Genomic DNA, 22,481 nt, shown 5'->3' with positions numbered 1-22,481 from the left:
TTTGCATCCTATACTAATGTCTGTAAACTTACAAATGACCTTATTTTGTATTTCTTACTGATGCTTGAGAAATGAAAAATGTCTATTCTTAAACTGTGATTAGATGTTTTCTGTAGGAAAGAAGGAGGAGAGTCAGTGTAGCTTCCTTGAGTGTCTTGGATCACATACAAAGGAAAGAAAATCTAAACCTAAATTAATAATGGAGAAGAAAGTAGAATTTTCATACTTTTCCTTACGAAGACTTTCAGAAAGTATAAGTCACCTCATTAAACCTCCTATGAACCTACTGTTTTAAGAGACGATATTCTCTAACATAGTCTTGACATTTTTACAGGCCTTTGGTAGTCTCAAGCTCTTCGTTTTTGTAGGTAAGTATATGGTATGTTTGGATCAGAACATTAACATCCATTTGTGGTAGTTCTTCACATTTAGTCACTATATCAACCCATAAGAATTTAATAACTGCATAGTGATATTTCTTATGACAGCAGATGTTTTTGGACCTTTACAGATCATGAGCCAAGTTGAAGGACAACAAAAGAATCTTGTACAAGCCATCGAAGCTCTCCCAAGTTCTGGGCCCCTTTCTGCCTTGGATCAGGACTTGCTGCTTTTAAAAGCTACCTCTGCTGCCACCCTGAGCTGCCTTGGAGAATGCCTGACTCTGTTACAGCAAAGCATGCATCAAGTGGGCCAGCATCATAACAGGACACTGTCATCAGGTGAGCACAACCTCTCTTGGCATTATTTTATGTGCTTTGGGGTTTTTCATTATGATACTGAAGCAGGCAAAATTAACCATTCCTAAGAGAGGCAAGTAGAGGTGAGCAGCTTGTAAGCTTCTACAGCCTCAGGTGTTGTAATTTTTTTTTCTTTGCTTAAAAAAAAAAAAAAAGCAAAATGTATTGAAATCAGAGGAGTCTTAAGTCTTCGTAGGGAAATCAGGTTCTGAAGACTGCGAGACAAAAAAAGGGCAGGCGTGGAGAACAGGTAGATAAGCCTATATTCTTGATGACTGTGCAGAACCTGCTTGGTTGGAGTTTGTTTGTGTGTGTGTTTCCTTTTTTAGATTGAAATCACAATACAGATTTGTTTGATAACAATACATGTAATATTATGCAATGTTATAGTGAAAATCATATTTCTAGTCTTCTACATGGAAGGATGCTGTTGAGGCAGATTTATTCTAGTCTGTGGTTTTCTTTAAATCTGGAAAAAGTTCTCCATGCTGTTATTTAAAAAAAAAATAAATCTGTGGCAAATTTTTATGAGCCTAAAATGTCAAACAGTATGATTCTGCATTGAACTCTGCAGGCATGAACCTCTCAGTCTCCATGTAGCTTAATTTTGTTCAGTTCACCCAGTTCTGTGTCTGTGTGCGTAACATTGGAAGTTGGACCTTCAGCTTTCTGAAAGGGTGGTCAGTGTTCCAGACACAAACTGTCCTTACTTACTGTAGGTTTACTACAGGGCAGGATATGCCCTCAGGGCTGCTGAGACAGCTAGGTAGGAAGCCCTCGGTGCAGGCAAATGACATAAAAAGAGTTCTTGGAAAAAAAAAATTGTAAAAACTTTGACACCTATACTATAGTATGTCATGACTTTTCCTGCATCCGGATTCTGATATATTTCGTAAAGAAACATAAGTGAACAAGAAATTTTCTTATTTTCTGTATTCTAATTTTCTTGTAGAAAATGCAAAAAAACCTTACACATATCTAAATAGTAATGATGAAGTGCATTTAATTGAATTCTTTGAGATAATTTCATTTCAAAAGAAACAGTTTATAACAGAGATGAAAAGCAACCTTAAAAGAAAAGTCACTTTCTAGTTTCAAAGTCCTTGAAGGTTGTTTTTCATGTCCGTATGATCTAAGTGAACTGTCAGATGATTTGAGTTTGTACATGTCCTTGAATCTGTGTCCAAATAATCTTCTGTTAAATCAGTGCCTGTATTTTGACTTGATAATGATTTTCGAGAATCTGTGCACAACAACAGAGAAAACAAGCATAACATTAGAAATTGCTGAAATGGAATCCCATGGTTTTTGTAAAAAAGTGGAAAGCCATGACTATAAAGTACTTAGTAAAATTTAATAAGTGTTTTTGTTTGTTCCTCCTAAGACTTTAAACTTGTACAAGAATCCTTTCAGGAATCAAAATTCTGTAGCAGTGGTTCACATCAGCATCTTTGGTGTAGCTGTGAGAACCTGAATGCAAACAGTTTATTCTTCAGTGTGTACATGTGCATGTTCTTCAGTATGTAATTAAAGAAAAAAGACAGAGAGGAACTAAAAGCTGCTGAAATATTTAGTCTCTCCTCCCTGACTGAAAGAGTTTGTGAAACGATTCCCCCCCCTGCCCGGTTGCTCTTTTCTTTTCCCCAGACCTTGTTATGCAACATAGTTGCCTGAAAGAACCTGGCCTGAAAGTCTTGATTACTGATTTTTGTACACGCTTAATATTGTCCAGTCATACTTTGATAGACTTTACATTTCTGCTGAGTCGGTGGAGTTTCACAGTCATCAAAGCTGCGTAAAGTCATATTACATCAGATTAATGCCTTTAAGTAATCCTCTAGCAAACTCTAATTCTGAGAGATAATATATTTCATTTTAATTCTGTGTCCTCCAGGTGAATTTTTTAATTTCATATCCAGAAGGTGCAACAAAAAGATGACCTTTACTGTCACCTCTTGATACTGGCAGGTGAAAATGACTCTCTTTAGTTTAAAAGCCATTATGTTCCTCTGATAGGAAGTCTCAGACACCTTTCCCGTGAGATGTGATGGCCCTGTGCAATTTATTGTCAAGTGTTTCCATCCTGGTGCTGTCTCGTTACCTTCTGCATAGAGTCCAAGATGCTAGTGGGCATTGTAGGGCAGGAGTCCCCAAATTTTGTAGAGAGAGACAAAATAGGAATTTGGTAACTTATTTTCTTGCTTCTCATGAAAGCATTCCAGTCCAGCACAGCTGCACAGTCCAGTGCCGCCCCTGTGGAATGTGAGAAATAACCAAAAGCTTAACTTTGGTGATTTGAACTTGCCCTAGAGTGTACCCTCCTTCAGCATCAAAAGCTCTCACTGTTATGCCTTGAAGAGAGGATTGCCTGAAAAGTAGATATGTATCTATTTTTCTCTGTACCTTTTCTCTGCTTGTTTCCTTGAAGTCTTCATGGCTGATTAAGCAAGGATTGCTGTTGCCAACTGTGCGCACTGTAGGCATAGACCTTGTGATCTTACTGTTTCTAAAGCAAGGACTTAAAGTAGCTGAGAGTTTCTGACCTGGTACTTATAGAATGCACTCATGAAGATTATAATTAAATAGAAGCTATTTTAAACAGATTTACAGAGCTTTATTGTTTTAAACAGAAAAAAAAATTATCCTTTCTTTTGATATAAATACCTTTATTGCTTTGTTTTCCAGTAATGAAAGTAGAAAGAAAGCAGTTTGATATTCAGTTTAGTGGAGTTGGGGATGAGGGTGGACTTGAACTTCATTTTAGCAGCTTCTCTGTTGTCTCTGTTTTGGAGAAAATTAATGGACAGGAAAGACAAAATCTACGTGCTTTCAGTTTGGTGACAAATGACAGCTAGGTATCTCCTGCAGTTGAGATGGCAGGAGGAGGCAAAAATGAGCAGAGTCCTCCTCCTTTTTCTTGCTTAACCCCTTCCCCCGCCTCCCTCCCAAATGTGTGTAGACACAAAAGCGTGAGGAAAGAAGACAAGGGAGAACATACTCTTTGTTACTGGTGCGGTTTACTAAATTCGACAGTCAGTCAGGTCTCCCTTAAATGCATCATCACTAGACTTGCTTCTGTTGAGAGTAACCAAAACAATTTGCTGTTCTATCTAAATGCTAATGCGTTATTCCTTATATGTTCTTCTTTCTTTGGAAGATAACGTTATTTGCTAGTCTCCGCACAGCATTAGCAGATACAGCGTTGTCTTTCTAATCTGAAAAGCAGGTGTGCAGCTGCCACTTGCTGTTGCTGGTTCAGTCTGCTGTAGGATTCAGCAGAGCGACAAAACTGTCACATCCATCCCTGACAGGGGAAGGAATCCAGGTCTAATCTTGGTCTCTCTTCAAGGCCTACTGTTGTGTTGTTAAGGGGATATTTGTTAGAGTATAGTTACAGTATATTCTAAGAGTTTTATCAGTAGATATTAGCTTACAGTTGTGCCAGGAAAAAACATAAATGTGTTTTTTTTAGTTTATAAACTGAGACCAGAGGACTTAAAAATAAAAAGGTTTTTGTTGCAGGATTGAGGTAGGTATTAAGCATATTTCATGCACCAATTATCATGCAAAAATGTAGTTTGAAAGTCCATCAGGTACCTAGAAAATCAGAACCAACAAAAGAAAATTACCAACATTGCTTAACTGAAAAATTGCTTAACTGTAAACCTTCTCTTTGGGGAAAATTTCCGTCCCTTCTGCTATGTGCACCTGTGAAGGGCAAACATGTTTCTCCTGAGGACCTTTGTGTGGGATAAGCCTGTTGTGCCGTCTGAAGTAGGTGAGGTTTTGTGAACTGTAGCATTGCTATATGGAAAGGAGAATAGGTTGTGTCTGGATGCTGTACTTTTCTTATGTAGCAGTGTTTTCCTGTGCCTTGGTGGATTTGTCTGCTGCCTGTTCATCACAGTGAAAATCAGTGTTGAGGGGAAGTGGGAAAGAAGCTCGCTTTTGGGTATTTTCTATAAGAACTCTCACTTTGTGTGTACATACGCACCGAATTTCCAGAGGAATCAGGCTTGGATTTTCACTCCTGGAACCACAGAACCAACACCATGCAGGTAGAGGAGATCTGACTGATTTTACTAGTTGTGTATTTGGTACGTCCTTTCTAATTTTTACATAGTTTACTGCAGAAACAGATGTTTTGTTTTCATTTAGTGTAGTGCTTTGCATAGTCTTATTGCAAATAGTAAGGTAGCTGTGTAGCTATGAATGCTTTTGTATAATTTGTGACTGCCTTTCTTGAGAATTTATTTAGAATTATGAAACACATCAGAATAAAAATTGAATTTACCTTTCTGTCCACTGTCTTATGGCTATAACTGAGAACAGGGCAAAAATCTGGCTTAAAACCAAAACAGTGACAGCAGTTTCTTCCTGTTCTTACTCAACTCTGAAGATAAACCTTATTTTCTCATAATATGTTTTTTTTAATCTTTTTTTTTTCTTCCTGAAGTCTTTAAAAGAACAGAAATCAACTATCGATAGAAAATTTTGAGTGCCATAAAGTGGCAAAGATGGCAGCTCCGTTAGAGTGGATATTTACAGATGGCAGCTTTGTCTGCGGAGAGTAAATTCCAATAAAATAACTTGATTTGATATGGGACAGAGAACAACTACCTGTACTATTTTGTGGTGAGACTAGTTTCTGCTAGTGCAGATGAGAAGTTTCTCGATTTACAATTGATAATGAGAGTCAAGTAGGAGCCATGTTGTGGTGTCCTCTCACTTTCCATATGGAGACTGTATTCTGATTTTAGTTGAAATTAATATTATTTCTGTTGAGTTCTCTCTTCATACTTTGCTTTTGTCTGAAAAATAGGCTGCTCTATTAGATGCATGGCAGCTCCCTAGGGATGATACAAGAATGCTGACATCTCAGAGTAAGATTTATAGATTAAAGGTTGTGAAAGATTCCCTTTGAAACTAGGCATGGAATTTTTTCAACTTGTTCAGAGGCCTGACTTTTTATTTATTTAGGTTTCTATGGTGTATGACTAGTTGCATCTATCTCTTCTGCAAAGTCGTCAATTTCCAAACAGACAGAATTTAGCAAAACAATTTTTATTGTATGCAGACATGTTGAGGAAACAGATGTGCTTTATCATTTGGACCTTAACTCTTGGCATCCTACTGGTGTTGGCTAGCTCATAATGTGTTGTTAAGATCTATTTAAAAATTGATTAATCTGACAAGATTTGTTGTTTTGTGAGGGTAGCATTGCCCTTGAGACAGGTGGAAAAACGTGCTTCCGTAGTTCTAACAGTTTCTGTTTCTGTAAGAGAGTCTAAAATATGTGGAGAAGGGTGAAGTAAATAGCCTTTTCACAGAATGTTTGTACTGAAGAAGAAAACTAGTCTGGTGTTTTTAAAAATATGTAAGTGATGGTGAAGTAAATGTTCACACTTAAGATTTTCCCCTGAAGTGAGGTGTTTATTCAAGTGGCAGCTTTTTCTTGTGCTTATTTACAGAAATTAGATTAAAAAAAAATTGTTTACAGTGAAGACCAAATAGATTGTGTGTGTGGAGAGAAAATGGATAGCCCAAGGAAACGATCAGAAGACTTGCTTTTAAAGAATGGCATAAAGAGAAGTCAGTTCAATTTGTTTTTTTAGTCTCTGTAATAGGAAAATAGCAGTAATAATCCAATATTCAGCTGTTTGACAGGGAGAAACAGAAAAACAGATTGAGATTTGTTACTACAAAGTAACAAAGAGAAGTGTAGGCATGCTCTGCAAAACTCTTTCTGGCTATTCAAAAGTGAAAAAAGTTTATTTTAACTTCTGCTCCGCCCCATCCCACCCTCAATCTGTACTAATTAAGATCAAAAAGACTAAAAGTTTTTCAGCGGGTAACAGACACATGAATTCTCTCCAAGGAACCAACATTTTTATTTGAAATTTTCCAATTTGGTTTTATTGTTCATGCCGATGGTATGCTTCCTTCCTCCCATGCAGTGAGAATCCATTTTGGATCTGTCAAAAGAATCTTCAGATTGTCCTCTGAATCAGAGCTTGTTTTGAGGGATCTGGGGTTATCCTTTGTTTCTAAAAATTGTTCAAGACCTGAGGAGCAAAGAAAGAGATACTATTGACTACAGCCACTGTGCTCTTCATTCCTTGCCATGTATACCAATACCGTGTGTTGATTTATCTCCATCTTTGGAATGGGAGCCGATATCATCTTCCAGATGTGTAGGACCAGTATGTAGGACCAAGAAAATGACCTTTTGTTTGATACTTGCATTTTCTTTCACGTACTTATAACTCAACCAAGATTTACAACATCTACTGGCATAGTCCTCAAAGTCATTGAAACTCAAAAAGCTTTGCAGAATGTGGCCTGACAGGAGAGCCACAGAAAAGTTCTTCCTTTGGCAACAGGAAATTTTTGAGTCATTGTGTGAAATACGCATTGGAGAGGGGAAAAGGGCTGGATTTTTGCCCTGTTGGTTTCCCTGAGCTTTGCAAATCATTTTATACTTAACTATTTGCTTATGCTTTCTTCAGCAAAAGATGGTGCCACAGAATCAGACAAAGTAGACCTGAAGTTGTGTCATGTCATCATAACTTAGTGCCATTTTAGATGAGAGAAATGTTCTGTATTTAGTTTATCTTTAGAATTTGGTAAGACCTTAGTTATAGGATTTGCAGCCTGTTTTTTAATAATGTAAGTGTTAAGATAATACTACATAGCATTACCTCACCAGATCAAACTATTTACTTTAATTAGGAGGCAACCTCTGATAACCACTAGTAATATGGACAGGAGAAATTGCGTGTTCTTTAATGTACTTTGTGTTGATTTGGATGATCTTAAAAAGTTGTCAGTGATGAGAGAAGATAATCCTCCCTGTGGCACTAATTGTATTTTCATATGCAAATTATGGTAATGACTTGAAGAGCTGCAACTTTCTTATCCATATCTCTGCATTTTATAGCAGTGTGTAGTTAATAGCTGAATTTTAAGCTCTATGCTGAGGGCTACTGATTTGAATGTTGATACTATATTTTAGAGCACTAAGGGAGGAACAACTGTGCAGCCACCTTAGTTAATCATTCTTTCTGTTTTGGCATCCTTAAATACTGGCCCATCCTGGAAATCAAGTGCCCCTGGAAATAAAAAGGTTGTTCTGATGTCTAGTTCTGTTTGATTCATATTTAATGTGAATCTTTCTAATGAGACCTCTTCTAAACTGTGATCTTGGGACCAGTAAAGCATTTTAGCACTTAATCTAGAAAGAGCTTTTAGTAGTACAGACAAAAATAAAATAGAGCTGCTAAGCTTAAAACTCTGACTTTTAGGCAGAAGAAATAGAGGGATGGGGAATATGTTACCTGAAGTAGTCTTTGAACTGAGATCTGATGCAAAAACTAGATGATTTGTCACCCTTCTGGTACTGGTCCGTATTTATAAGATGTGGCACTGTGTCAAGAATGTTTACTTGGATAACTTCATAACTATTAAAATACTGGATAGAGAATACTTGTTTAATTACCAGGGTGTGTCAGAGTGTATAATCTTTACGTATAATTCTGTCTGGTGGTGGGAGTAACACTTTATCCTTTATTGACTTTTTGAAAAAAATACTTATCATAGATAAATCGGCATAGAAGACGCAAGAATATTTTTGTTGCTAAAGTAAGACTGTGCATAGAAGCAGAGAAGAGATAGTAGTTCATTTATATTAGTAGAATGTTGAGATGAATGGAAGAAATCTGTAGTCTGTCCCTTGGAAGTTGATGCTCATTTTCTGCTTCAGAAGGTATCCTGGGATGGCCTGGGCCCAAGTCACACTCCACAGAGCAACTGAAAAACGGTGCCCTCAGCTCCTTATCATCTGCTAGTGCCAACATTACATGGGCAATAGTACCATCTGCAGCCCAGGATGGACAGGCACTACAAGCAAATACCGAGGTAAGCATGCTGGGTCTCTACAGGCTATTTCAGTTTTATCTGAGACTTGATGCAAACCATGTATGATGGTGCATACTTCTATTAATTACTTATTGTACTTTTTTCTTTATAGCACCCTATTTGTTTGAAATCAGTTGTGAAAATGCAGTTTCATGCAAAAATGCACTCTAAAACCCAGAACAATACGTTGACAATATTGCTGTGTGCTTTTGCTTCTCTGAGGTACTTTAGACAGGGACAGCAGACTGTGGCAGTCTCTTTTCTAGTTGTAAAAGCAATTAACAGACTGTCAGTACATATTTCTGTCTTTTGTTGGTAGAAAAATCAGTTTGTTTTTTTTTTTTTTCTAAGACAGACATAGAGACAGGAGACACTAGGACCACAACATTTGCTTGCTACTTGTTCTTCTGTGTTGCTGTTTGCTCTTGGGTGTCTCCTGAGTCAAGCTGACTGTTCTTTGAGTTGAAAAGACCCCTTTTCCTGTTAAGTGATTATGGGCAGAACTTGTCCACATCATCCTGCTCCAGCCTGTTGATTTGTGCTTTTGTGGCATTTACTTGGTAAAGGGCAGTTCTGAAGCATCGACTCTTTGAGGAGGCTCACAGCTGCGTATCAGGAATCTCATGCACTGAAAGTCTCTCATCATGCCAAACTTCTCCAGCTTCTACTGTCTGCTTCGGTTACCAGTGCTGCCCACCAGGAAAACACTTCACTCTGAGACCCCACAGATTGTAGGGCACCTGGAGCACCTGAGACCTGGAGAACTGGGAAGAAGTTTTTGAGAGAGCTGAAGAAACCCTTTTCTACTAGTGAATGCTGTTTGGCAATTGCAATGGCTTAAATTAAGTTATATCGCCTTTAACAAAATGTGTAATGGCTGGGGACATCAATAAAGCTGTTCATTTTCCCAGTTCTTTTGTAGTATCTTGAATTGAATATAGCTCAAAAAATCCAAGGCTAAACCAGATTTTTGTTTTTAATATTATGTATTACTTTTGTCCTTAGAAAGTAATTTCAGATTCTGTTACTCCTAGTGTCCATTAATCACGATATTTAAATTACCTGTGGTTGCTTTTTATTAGGAAGTTGTGTAATTTCTTTGCCAGATAAGTCAACTGCAGTTTTTATAGTGGGTTTTTAAAACGAGGCTATTTAAGAATATTATTTTGAGTTTCTATTTTACTCAATGATACACTGCAATTTGTTTCAGTAGTTTTTTTTGGATGTTTTTATTCTTGACCACCTGATAAAGCCGAATGGAATGTGTAAGCATGGCTTTGCAGCAAGAACATAAAGAGCAGCAGCTGATTTAACTCATCTCACGGTATCATTTTGCAGTTGAGTTGAGCCATTTATGGCTTATTTTAAATTACTTTTTTTTTTGTTTTATGTATAAAAGGAACTGCGCATCATCACACTCCGCTTCTTCCCTACTCCAGATAAGATACATTGTTGTTAATAACTGCAGTGGCATCAGCTGAGAATGAGAAAATGCATCTAGATGTCATTGTTTGACAAATTTTTGACATTGAAGACCCTGATTTGTTTTTTTGTTTATCTGGCAGTTTCTTTTAGATGGGGAAGAAAAGAGGAAGCTGCAAGTGTCATTCAAATGAAGCTTATTTCACTTAATGATTTTCTTTTAAAAATCTCCAAACTAGGCACTTGGATGATCCTCATTTCTGAAGAAGTTGGTAGTGTATTAATGGGGCTCAGCTTTCAAAATATACCTGCCAAAAGAAGCTTTTACAGAAGCTTACCTGCTTATACAGAAGTTCTGAGAAGAGAGAAAGAGAGTGCTGGTTCCTCTATCAGTGCTGTCAAAATTAATTCCAATTTTTTCTTTGACTAAGCCTAGATTTTTGTTTTAAAAAAAATCTGTATTTTTTTATGACATAACCTCTACCTCTTAGTCAGAAGTTTTACCCCAAAGGAATGGGAGAGAGCTTTTTGGCTAATGCTCAGTGTAATACAGAGTAGATGCACCGACCAAACAAATTGTGAATTGACCTGTAGTCTGAAATAGAAAAAGCCATTAAATTGCTACCCTTGAGGAACAACCGACTCAGCTGCTTGTATTATAGAATGTTATTTATAAGGAAAAGATAATTTTAGGTACGTGGATCAGCACTGATTTTAAAAAGAAGAGAGAGATGTTTGTTATGTTGCAGAGGGATCTTTCCCATATAGCAGGCTGCCACTGGCAGCAATTTCCTGGCAACATGACCAGGTGCCTGAATGTGTTTAATGATAACTGTGTTAATTCTCAGCACAGCATGTAGACGCTTTGCAGCGGTGCATTAAGCAACGTCATTAACAAACCAATGACTTGTTCTCCGCCATGTTTTTTATACGTTTATGAAGAAGCATGGATCTTTATAATTCTCCTGGAAAAGAAGGCTCTTCTGATGCAATTTTCTTTGAGTACTTAAGCATTCTTGAGGGATATAGTAAGTTCTGAAGTTGAATTTTTATGCTGGAGATAACTGAACTAAAACCTTTCTTTTGATCTGTCACATTGTCAGTGTTTCAGGAATGCAGTTTCTCCTCTGGTGAAATAATGTAGCAGCTAAAGATTCTTTTTAGATAATGTGTTGGTGTTTACTTGCTTTTGTTATTTAGGGTGTTTCTTGCTTCCAAATGCAGGGATATAATTTGAGGTATTGCTTAAACTAGTTCAGAAAACACAAGATTTTGTGGTAGAGGTTATTTTCTTGTGTATTCCTTGCGTATTTTAGCATGTCCTTTCTTGATGTTGCTGTTTCGTCTTCCTAGATCAGTGTTCTTTAGGGTTGTGACATAGGACAGGATTAAGTTAAAGACTGTTATCTTCACTGAAAGAAGTGAAATGCTGGGTCAAGCACCTTTTGTCTTTTTTTTTTTTTTCCTTCATATATATAACCCTCCAAGTTTTAGTTAGTTTTTCTTTTTGGATTTTTTTGGTCTGTCCACCTGAAACATCAGGTGGAAGCAGGGAGAAGGGCTGAGCTAGAGAGAGCTATTCTTCATCTGATGTGAGTTGATGTAAAACACTTTTGTGCATCCCCTAGTGAACCACTTTGGAGTTTTTCATGTAAGATATGTAATAATTTGTAAGTATTTTTTAGGGTTTTTCCCTTAAAGCAGAACAGGACAAATCCGATAGGGAATATAGCAGAGCACGTTCTTCAGAGCTGTGACATGAACGTGGCCTATGTCTAGCCTGCAGTAAATGGGACCCTGCTTACTTCATTTAAGGGATTATAATTTTGAAATTCCTTTTAAGAAAAAAAACCAAACAACTGACATTGATTAGTTTCAAAATACGGAGTCTGATAGTAAATTCGTTTGGAATAAACTTGGTGCCTAAGTAGAATAAAGGTGTGAATCACTTCCATGTGTGAGCTGCTCTTCCAGTTCACCTAATTGTCATTTTGGGTGTCAGAATTCCCCTTTTGAGCTGAGAAAAAAATGACAGGCCAAATGCTTCCCCTGGCAGCCGAATACAAATGGGAAACAGGCTGTTTTTATGTGGGACCTGAGAGGGAAGCAATCATTTTCTTTACATCTAACAGTTTAGTTAAGAAATATTATAAAAATCGTACTGTAGATACACGTGCAATTTAGCTCACTTCATGTGGTTTTTATGTCTTAAAATGCCACGACAGCTGATTCTTTCCATCCCGTGGATTGGTATCTACTGAGTCTCTCTGCTTTCCTGTCCCTAACTTTCCCTTGCTTATGCACATGAGAAACTGTACACATGCTCCATATTGAAGTGTCTTTTTAATAGGATTGAAGTTTTAGCTCTGTAGGATTGAGGCTTTAGCTCTGATTATCTAACTGCTAAACCAGGTTTTAATTGTGATAGTGATTGCAAGGGCAGTCAAGTCCAGATCATTAAAGATATTTTTGTCCCCTAAATGATCTGAACTTTGATGTTTTCAACTGTGTGAAGGAACTGTGCTATTTATAGGAGATACTGAATTGCTTAGTTCTTAATTTTAAAACATTACGTGTTTTTGTCCAGTCTCTTCAGGTGATAGTCACTTTCAAGCTGAAGTTGTTGTTTTCTATCTGTAGGTTAGTATACATCCAAATATGATGATACATCATCCTTTACAGAGGATGTAATAGCCTTTAAAGCTATTACAGAATGTGTTAGAGATGCTAAGAAATAATTTTAGAAATGCTTCTGCAATTTTAGAAGCTAAGCTAGATACAAGAAATTATTTCTAATTCAATAATACCTTTTCTTTATATATCTATGTCTCAGCAGACTTTCCCAGGACTGTGGGTTGTTTCCTAGTGTAAATTTTTCCTAGTGTTTCCTAGTTCCTTTTTGTACCTGCCATAAATCTGTGTAATTGATGGAGATCAGCTTAGCCATGAACGTACAGCGCTGGCTACGAGTGCAGTAATGGCAGGAGAACAGATCAGGGTGGGAAAGGAACATCTGCAGTATTACAGAGTCTCTTTGCGCTGTTTAGTACAGACGTTACAGGATGTCTGAATGTGCTCTACTTTTTGCCTTCTGCATGATTAAGTACTTTTTGGGCCGAAGAGTGCAGTAAATGGCCTGTAATGACTTGGATAGATAAATTAATCTCTAGGCAAAGACAGTGCCAGTTAATCCATTCACTAGCAGACCATCTAAAAAATGAAATCTGAGATAATCAATTGAAGGTATATTTAAGGATAATCAAGGGAAGGTATATTTAAGGATTAAATGTACAATTACACTAAAAGTAGAATTAAATGACCCTAAGCCTGCTACAGCAGCACTGACAATGACTAAGATAATCTAACTGATTTTGATTTTATTTTTTTGGTAGCTTTCTGAAATAGTTACTGTGTCAGCAATCTCTAGTAAAACTGTTTATGCAAATAATTAATAAAAATTTAGCTCCAGCCAAAGGCATTGCATTTTGTTGAGTCACTCCCGTCTCCAAAATGCATGAATTCCAGCTGGTATGTATATAATATGCTTGAGAGTAATATTCTACTTAAAATAAAAATAGAAAGCTTTAATGCAAAATTTGCATCTAATTTGAATAAACATGAGGCTCTGATTCATGTGGCGTTCCATAATTACGAGTGAAATTCAGTGAAAACTAATCATTGGAATATAAAGAACTCGGATTCCCTTGCAGTAAGGCTTAAAAATTGGGTTAAAATGGATCGATTGCTTAGTCTGTTCATTATAAAACTTGTGCCCTCTGCAAAATGAACTCTGAAGCCAATGTTAATTTTATTTCAGGATTGTGTGCTAATTGATTTGTTGTGCGCCAATTGATTTCCTTTGTGCTGTCAGTTTTATTTCTTAGTATGTTTATATATGTGGGTTTGGCAATACTGCCCATTAGTAAGCTTACTCATCTCATTAAGACTGTCAGTGACTTAGCTGGACTTTAGTGAGTTGGGCTGAACTCTTCTACAAGTATTTGTCTCAGGCTGGAATTGCCTTATCTTGCTTAGTGAAGTATCATCCAAACTGGCTTCAGCTTTTCCATCTGGTCTTGCTAGAAAAAAATAGGGTTTTCTACTTGTGGTGGTGAATTCTAGTGATTCTTTATTTGAAAAGCTCTGAAAGTGGAAACAGCTGGGATGAAAGCATTTAATTACAAAACTTTGTATCAGAGGAGGAGTTGGAAGGAGAAGATGAAAGAGGCAAGACTCTTCTACATTATACTGTGGAGAGACCACTTGGTCATCTTCACAGTCTGAGATGGACCAAGCGGTTCATCCGGCACTGAGAACAAACCATAGAAGCCTTTCAAGTAGAGAGTTCCTCTGGCCTCAAGAAGCTAGCTGTATAAAAGATGACAATCTTCTAGGCCCGTTTGTTTCACATATACATTGACTGTTCTCCTGGTATGACTGATTTGTTTTTCTTTTGAAGGACTTGAGCCTGCCCTTTTTTTATTATGATTTTTTTTTTTTTTTAAATTCTGTGTGTGTGGCAGCAATGAGAATGTGTATAGTAGATAGGACAAAAAATTGCAGGAAGAGTCAGAATGGTTTAGTAAGCGTGTTGCCTTGAGGAAAGATTGTTAATACTGCTTATATTAACATTTCTTTACCATTTCTCTTCTCTTACAAATGTGCTGGCATGTGGTATTGCATACAAGAAATGGCACTGCGAGAACTGGATTTACATATAGATTAGTATTGCAAGACCAGATGATTGTAAAGGTTAAATTTGTAGTTGTCAATCTTTTTGTGCCTTCTTTATGTATGTGAACAGTGTATTGCTGACTAATCCGGTAGCATTTTTCTGCCATAAATTTGCTTAACTAGCATACAAAGCGACACAGAAGAGAATTACAGCTGGCTGAATGACTTCAGTTCTGTTACTTCCTAACTTTTCAGTTGCTGGGTCTTGCAAGCAGAATCACAGAGTGCTCCAGGTTGGAAGGGACCTCCAGAGGTCGTGCAGCTCAAAACTCTGCTCGAAGCGGAGCTAGTCAGGTCAGCTTGCTCAGGGTCATGTCCGGTCAAGTCTTGAACACCTCCAACAGTGGAGGTCCCACAACCTCTCTGCACAAACTGTTGCAGTTTGTCTAGGGATTTTATCAAATGGGAGCAAAGGTTCATTTGAGTAGGATGCCTTTCCTTACCAAGCGGCTAATACTGGGTCTCTTAAAGTGTTTTTCTTTCCCTCCTTTATGGGAGTATGAGGCAAGTTGCTCCTAGTTCTTCAGATTTCTCCCCAAGGATATAATTTGAGAGAGAATCTGTTTTAATACAGGAGGATTGCAAGAGGGTACAGCCTTCTGCCATACTTTGCTCCATGTTTAGTTTCCCTTCCTAACCTGCAGCTCAGTGCAGTCTTTTTTCTTTAGCTCCTCAAAAGTTATAAGTGTATGACCTTTCAGATCCCTCACAATCTCTGAAGTCCTGCCTGGCCAGTGATGGGAATGCCCTGCCACAGTGTGGTTTGTAAGCTTGTAAATTCTTACCTAACTTATTTTGGATAGCGTTAGATGCGATATTTATAGGCATCTTGCTTCTAAAAAATTTGATTCTCAAACCAAAACTGAATCTCTTTCAGGAGATGATTCTTCACTAGTATCTGTATTGCATTAGGAATAGGTTTTGTTAAAATTGTTTATCATGTGATACAGTTATTTCTTGTGGTTTTAGGTTAGAATAAAATTGACTATTGTGATTTATGCTAGCCTTCAAGGTTTTTTGCTTCAATTTAGGACAAGTCCGTGGGGCTTTTCTCTTTGTGCTTTTTTTTGTAGTCTCATGTTGCTGTTCGTTTCTGTTGATACTAGTGATGAAAAATATTTATTCCTAGTTCTTAATGAATTTATGCAATACTGCAAAGTCCTCGTGTATTTTAGGATTCAGAATAAACAGTGCTGTACTTCAGTAGCCCTCATTTGATAAAAGATGCTCGCAAGGTGTGTGGACTGGTACTGGTACTTTGTGTAGAGTCTATGCTTGAGAATTAGCTGCTTTTCAGCTGCTTTTCATAATTGACTACCGTGGGTTTATGAAAATCAAAATTTGCAAGAGGAATTGTCTTATGAAGAAGATATGAATATATAGGAAAAAAAGTTGTCCAGCAAATATTATTTGGTGTATAAGAGGATTAAAATGCTGTAGGTAACCCGAATGAGGATCTCTGTTTAGAAGGATGTGAAGTCACTGAATGATTCTTTATTCTTAAGCCTAATCACTTCAATTGTTAGTTTCTAGTATTTTTTCTGAAGGTTTAGATAGGCTATGCTTCAACATAGACCCAGATGCCCTTTGTTTCATGTTACATGCGTTATTTTCCTGTTCTTTAAACAACAAACCAACCTTTCTTCTTGTGAAATCTCTTATGTTATCTGGTCCTCATCACTGCTATGTTGTTACATTTACCCCTAAATATGGTCACAGATAAGAGTTAAACACATCTGCAGTGTAGGAGAAGGAAGCTTTCTGAGCTTGTTCTTTAAGGGTGAAAAGACCTCTGCTCCCAGAGATACTGCTGCAAACATTAACAAAAAAGCATTAGAAAAGCTCTCAAAATAGTGTGTATCTAGATAATGTGCCTGCCTCCAGATCCCTGCCAGGTTGATTTTGTTAGGAAGAAAAAGATTGCAAACCTATTTGTTACTTGAGATACAGGTTTTGTGATTATTTTCTTTGCTCGCATCATCTGTATGTCAGCCTGTCTATACTTACAAAGTGTTAGTATCAAATGCATTCCTGCTTGCTTCACAGTGAAGAAAGGATCTCCTAAAGAGAGCTAGGTGTTACTTGGTTCAGTAAATGACTCTGCTGTTACCTGTTGTGTGCAATTAATCTAGTGTGATAGATTGCTTGCGCACATTGCCATGCTTTGATCCTTGCAATTGTCCCTAGCTGGAAAGGTTCTCTGACTGCCCAGTGTGTTTAGCATATTCAATTCAAAAAAGCCAAACAACAAACCACAAAATATATATAAATTATCCATACACAAAAAGAGTTGTTTTAGTCGTTGATAGTCCTAGTTTTTGAAGAATCTTATTTTCTCTGGAGACCTGAATTACCAAACACGAAATTTGATAAAAAATTAATTTTTGGGCATTTCATAAACATTCTTTCCTGATGCAAACTTTTTCTACCAAAAATTCTATGGTTTTACCTGTCAGTGATGAATGACATATCCAGGATTACACAAAAGCTTCAAGCTTGCTCTCTCATACCCCAATCCCAGATGCAGTAGTTACTTACCTGTCCAGATAGATAAGTCTGGATTATTTTTCTTGGTACACATAGTTTAAGGTAAGTAGAAAAATCTACCTATTAGGCCATTTTTCCTTCATCCAGCTGGATCTCTCTTGTTGATTGGATCTGTGTGTAGTAGATCACAGTAGAAAAGTGAAAAGAAAGTGATATTTTGCTTGCCATAGTAATGATGTGTGTTATGCTGTGCTCACTTTTTAATTGTAAAATCCTTTTTATTTGATTGTCATTCTCCATTTCTTGCTTTGATATTTTAAAAGTGATCCTAACTTTAATTTCAGTTCATCATTATATCTAAGATATAACAATTGAATGCTAGGAAAAGTGTGAGGGTGGATGAGTGTGTTTTGGGGTTTTGTGGGAGGGTGGGTTCCCCTTTGAGGTGGTAGACTTTTTGTATATTGATACTATGGCAAATGTTTTCTCAGCAATTAGAGCAAAAGTGACTGACAAAGGCAGTAGAGGACACAGCTCCCATGAAACACACAGAGTAAATGAAGAAAATCAGCAGAGCTGAGCCTCCTGTTTTCCTACCTTTAAGAGACCTTTTTCAGTATGAAATTGAGGTATATGGGCTATAATAAGTTTTTTTGCTTTCTACATTCTCCATTTAAGCTCTGCTTTGGTTCTGAGCTCGTTAAGTCTCTTTAAAAAAAATAAAATAAACCTTGAACTCTGGGGAACCTTAAGTCTCTTTGAAAGTGACTGGAACTTTGGTATCCAGGTGCCCACATTACAATGGGTGTTTGGGACGTTGGTGTGTTTGAGGTTTTATCTTTGATCTACCCTTTCTTTGCAATGATCAGTTAACAGGGATACCAGGAGCAAAGCATAAATAAGACTTCAGTAAGGTGGAGGCCAGAGCTCAAGCAGTGACTTCCTCTGCTTACATTGTGTGATGGTGTGGTGGTAAATGTCGAAAAGAGTATTTTCTATTTTGTTTCGTTTGAACTATTCTTGAAGAGTAGAAAAGGTTATATAAAGAGATACAGGAGCTCATTGCATGTAAAAAAAAAATTGTTGCTATCTTATAGTTAAGCTTAAAGTTGCTAATCAGTAAATGACAATGCATTTGGAAGTTAGAGGAAAAGTGCATGGATGATGATGATGACTTCAGTCTTTACAGGGGATTTGAAGTAAATTTGTTTGGGTTTTTGTTTGTTTTGTTTCAGGATTTAGGTTGAAGTAAATTGAAATTTTCTATTCAATTTCTATTATGTTAATTTTCTATATGGGAATTACTCCTTTCACAGCATGCCAATATGCTAGTCTGTATCTAAAACAGTTTAAAAGTACAACTTACTGGATGAGCTACATTTGAGATTCAGATCACTGTTATTGAGGAATACGTGCAGTAAGCTTGCAGGGTTTTCTATCAGGTGCATGCCACAGCTGGTAGTAAATGCGGTTAAATATTTTGAAGGTATACGTGCTGGAAGAAGAGAAGACAAGTGATGCATGCAAGTTAGTGCAGTTTTGTCAGTTCTGGTACAATGACAAGCCCAGCAAGAAGCTAACAGCTCATTCTATATTACTGCTTTTGAAGTGGTATTACTGTATCTACTTCACAAAGAGAATTCTAATTTTGGGATTGAGACTGGTGAAAATCTTATGGGCCAGTTTGTCACATTAGTGTAAATGTGCTAAAGCTCTCTGACCTTACAGAGTTATATTTAATCTTACACCCACAGAAAACCTGTTTACAAGCTCTCGAGTTACACAAGTGCATGTGTAAATGATGCTTGCAAACCTGTATCATTAACAAAGGGAATCTGATAATCAAAATGAAGCCCTTGACTTTTATGTGCACCAGTAGAACTAATTGTAATTAGATGACTCTACAGAAAATACGGCAATCCTTGCTTAGTCTGAAAATGCTAATTCTCTTTAATGTTGCCTCTGAACAAGTCCTGCAAGTAATTTATTCCATCTTTCTCTCAATGCAAAAATGTTTCATACAGTGTTACTTTTTTAGTATCTTTCGCAATTTTTTTGAATTTAGAGACTTAAGGACTACTTCCTTTGGAGTATTATTAAATGGTATCTTTTAATCTGCATGTTTTAAATTCCTAAGATTCATCCTCTTGCTCCTGACTACAGTCCTTTTTGTACTACGTAAAAACTTTTTCATGCCCTAATGAAAATTCGTAGAATATTTTGGTGTAATTATATGACGAATTGCCTTATGAATCCTATACAAGTCCTCAGTGTGTCCATGTCAGGATACATATGATCTCTGCTTGTTACCGTGATGGAGAAAAGGCTGAGTTACTCAATGCCTTCTTTGCCTCAGTATTTACTAGTGACATCAACCTTCGGGAATCCCAGGTCTCTGAAATCAGAGGGAAAGTCTGGAGGAAGACTTACCCTTGGTGGAGGACCACCAGGTTAGGCAGCACTTAAGCTGCACATACATAACTCCATGAGGCCTGATGGGATACGCCTATGAGCATGGATGGAGTTGGCCAATGTCATTGCAAGGCCACCATCTATTGTCTTTAAAGGGTCATGGTGTTTGAGAGAGGTTCATGAAGACTGGAAGAAAGCAATTGTCACTCCTGCAGCAGTACAGGCTGGGGGCCAATTGCCTGGAAAGCAGTTCTGCAGAGAAGACCTTGGGGTCCTGGTGGACAACAAGCTGACCATGAGCCAGCAAGGCACTCTTGTGGCAAAGAGGGCCAAGAGCATCCTGGGCTGTTTTAGGAAGAGTGTTGCCAGCGGGTCAGGACCCTTCCCCTCTACTTGACACAGGTGAGGCCACGTCTGCGGTGCTGTGTGCAGTTCTGGGCTCCCCAGTGCACGAGCACCATGAACTTACTAGAGTGAGTCCAGCATAGATCCACAAAGATGATGAAGGTTCTGGAGCATCCTTCACATGAGGAGAGACTGAGAGAGCTGGGACTGTTCAGCCTGGAGGAGAGAAGGTTCAGGGAAGCCCACCAATATGTATAAATACCTTATGGGAGGGAGTGAAGAACAAGGAGCCAGCTTCTTCTCAGTAGTGCCCAGTGACAGGGCAAGAGGTGATGGGCACATGAAAGTCAATCTGAACGTCAGACAGCGCTTTTTCACTGTGACGGTCATCAAACACTGGTACAGGTTGCCCGGAGAGATCGTGGAGTCTCCATCCTTGGAGATTATTTGAAACTTAGCAGGACTCGGTCCTCGCCAACTGGTTTTAGTTGTCTCTGCTTGAGCAGAGTGTGGGACAAGATGATCTCAAGAGGCCAATTGCAACCTAAATGATACTGAGATTCTGTATATTCTTCTCCCTCCGTGCCAACAAATAAACCAGATGAGATCTGTGTCATGCTTGACAGTACTGTTGCATGGTTGTGAAGTGTGTTCGAAAACCAAGCTCTGAACTAATTATCTAAAAATTAATTTGCAGCACAGCAGTTCATTTGAAAAATGAACTTGTGGAAGAGGCTTTGGAAGAACAGAGGCAGGTTTGCCCTTTGACAGAAACACAGCTTTTAACTCCGCAATTCTACCTCAGGCTTGTAGAAGTGTCTTTTTCCTGAAGGCGTTTTTTTTAAATGCAGAACGTTTCCTTCGGAAACAATTTCTTTCCCTTACAGGTTTCATCAGTTAAAAAAAAAAATTGGCATGTTTTCTGGTGAAGACCGCTGACTAGAACACCTGCTTAATATCCCAGCAGATGACCTCTCTAAATTAATTGATCTCAGTCTAATTAAGTGACCTGTTTAAATAGGTCTCTGCCAGTGTGTGTTTTCGTGTCTTCTGCCTTTAAACTTTGAAGTGAATCCCTTCATAGCATTTTTAGAAATGATCTATTGTTTTCCAGTTTTGTTTTGTTTTTCTGAAAAATCCTGGTGCTTCAGTCCAGTGTTGGAAACTCATTTTGATTAAAGTGATTTTAATTATAAGCCCCTTTTTGGTGCTTGTTTGTAACTGGTTCAGTGTTTGATTCTCAGGGTTAGCACCCAAGCCTAGCTGTGCTGTTCATTTCCAGGCTGAGCTGCGCACAGCTCAATAGCTTTGCAATTATATTTTACAGAGGGGAAAAAGTAATAATGTATGTCTGTATCTGATAATTCAGAAAAGCTGCTATTACAAGATAATCACACAACATAATCTTTTGCATGCTGCTGCATGCTTACACTTCGGTTACTACTAAACGGCATGCTATTTCTGTGGAAACAAAAAGAATTAAAACCTTGATTGGACTTTCATGACACTTTGTATTTTGTGACTGTATGTCCACGCACTTTATGTTATGCTTATACGGTGGGTTTTTTTTAAAGAAAATATGCATTACTTAAAAAAGAAATGTCTGTTTTCTGTGCTTTTAAAAAGTAATTCAGTGATTACGTAGAACAGCTAATGAGAGGGAAATACAGAAGGGATATTGCTTACTGAAGATGACTGCTGTTGAGTTCCTGTCAGAAAATGTAAACTACTCACTTCCCAAGAAAATAAGAACTGAAGTAGCAAAGATGCAGACAGCCGCTGTCATCTACATGCACTGAAAGTCACTAGTATGTTGATAACTCTAGTAGTAGAGTTGTGAGACTTCTGGTGCCCCTTGCACATATTCTTAAAATAGGGGACAATTGAGGTAATTAAAATTACAGTCCTTATTGCAGAGTGGTCATTAAACACGCTTGATCCTAACATTATGTTGTACTCATCCTCCCTGATGAGCAGGAAGTCTTTGATTTAAAACAAGGCAAACACTACTTTCCTGAGCTGTTTGTAGGGTTGCTTGCCCTCAGTGTGCACTTTTCGTAGAGTAGCAATGAGCGGCAGTTGCTATTTTGTTAGTAACTCTTTGGAAGGCGTAGAAAACCTAATACCTATTTTAGCAGGCAAGAAAGATGGATTTCTATCCCTGGCTGAATGTCCAATCTTCAGGAGAAAAAGAAAATTCTTTATATATGATTTAGTCTATGAACTGGTTGATGCGTAATTTGTTTATTTTCTGATGCTGTTAACAACTAAAGGTTATGCAGCTGTTATATGTTCACTTGAAAGCTTGTTATTTGCTAGCGTGTTTTCTCTCTCTCTCACGCTCATGCACACTCGTGCCCCCTCCCTCCTGCCCCCCACCTGAAGGACAGCCCACCAGGATCTCCTTTGGGAAACAGCAGCACC

General features: G+C 37.8%; 1 protein-coding gene across 4 annotated transcripts in view; it reads left to right on the top strand.

Annotated features, from left to right (window-relative positions):
* OSBPL10 (oxysterol binding protein like 10) overlaps positions 1-22,481 on the top strand; it is a 112,902-nt gene that overhangs the window by 68,556 nt on the left and 21,865 nt on the right. For 2 of the 4 annotated variants that reach the window (XM_086614661.1, XM_086614660.1), the window contains 3 exons: positions 512-722; positions 8,503-8,657; positions 9,185-9,187. The exons of 1 other annotated variant lie outside the window; for it this stretch is intronic. In XM_086614661.1, coding sequence (XP_086470787.1) covers positions 512-722; positions 8,503-8,657; positions 9,185-9,187 — 369 coding nt within the window. The remainder of the gene's footprint in view (positions 1-511; positions 723-8,502; positions 8,658-9,184; positions 9,188-22,481) is intronic. One more of the 4 variants, XM_086614663.1, reaches the window with a different exon arrangement.

The sequence above is a fragment of the Tauraco erythrolophus genome, chromosome 7 (genome assembly GCF_009769465.1).
Source record: "Tauraco erythrolophus isolate bTauEry1 chromosome 7, bTauEry1.pri, whole genome shotgun sequence".
NCBI lineage: Eukaryota > Metazoa > Chordata > Aves > Musophagiformes > Musophagidae > Tauraco > Tauraco erythrolophus.
The sequence above is the reverse complement of the archived record's forward strand: the minus strand, read 5'-3'. Positions and strand labels throughout refer to the sequence as shown.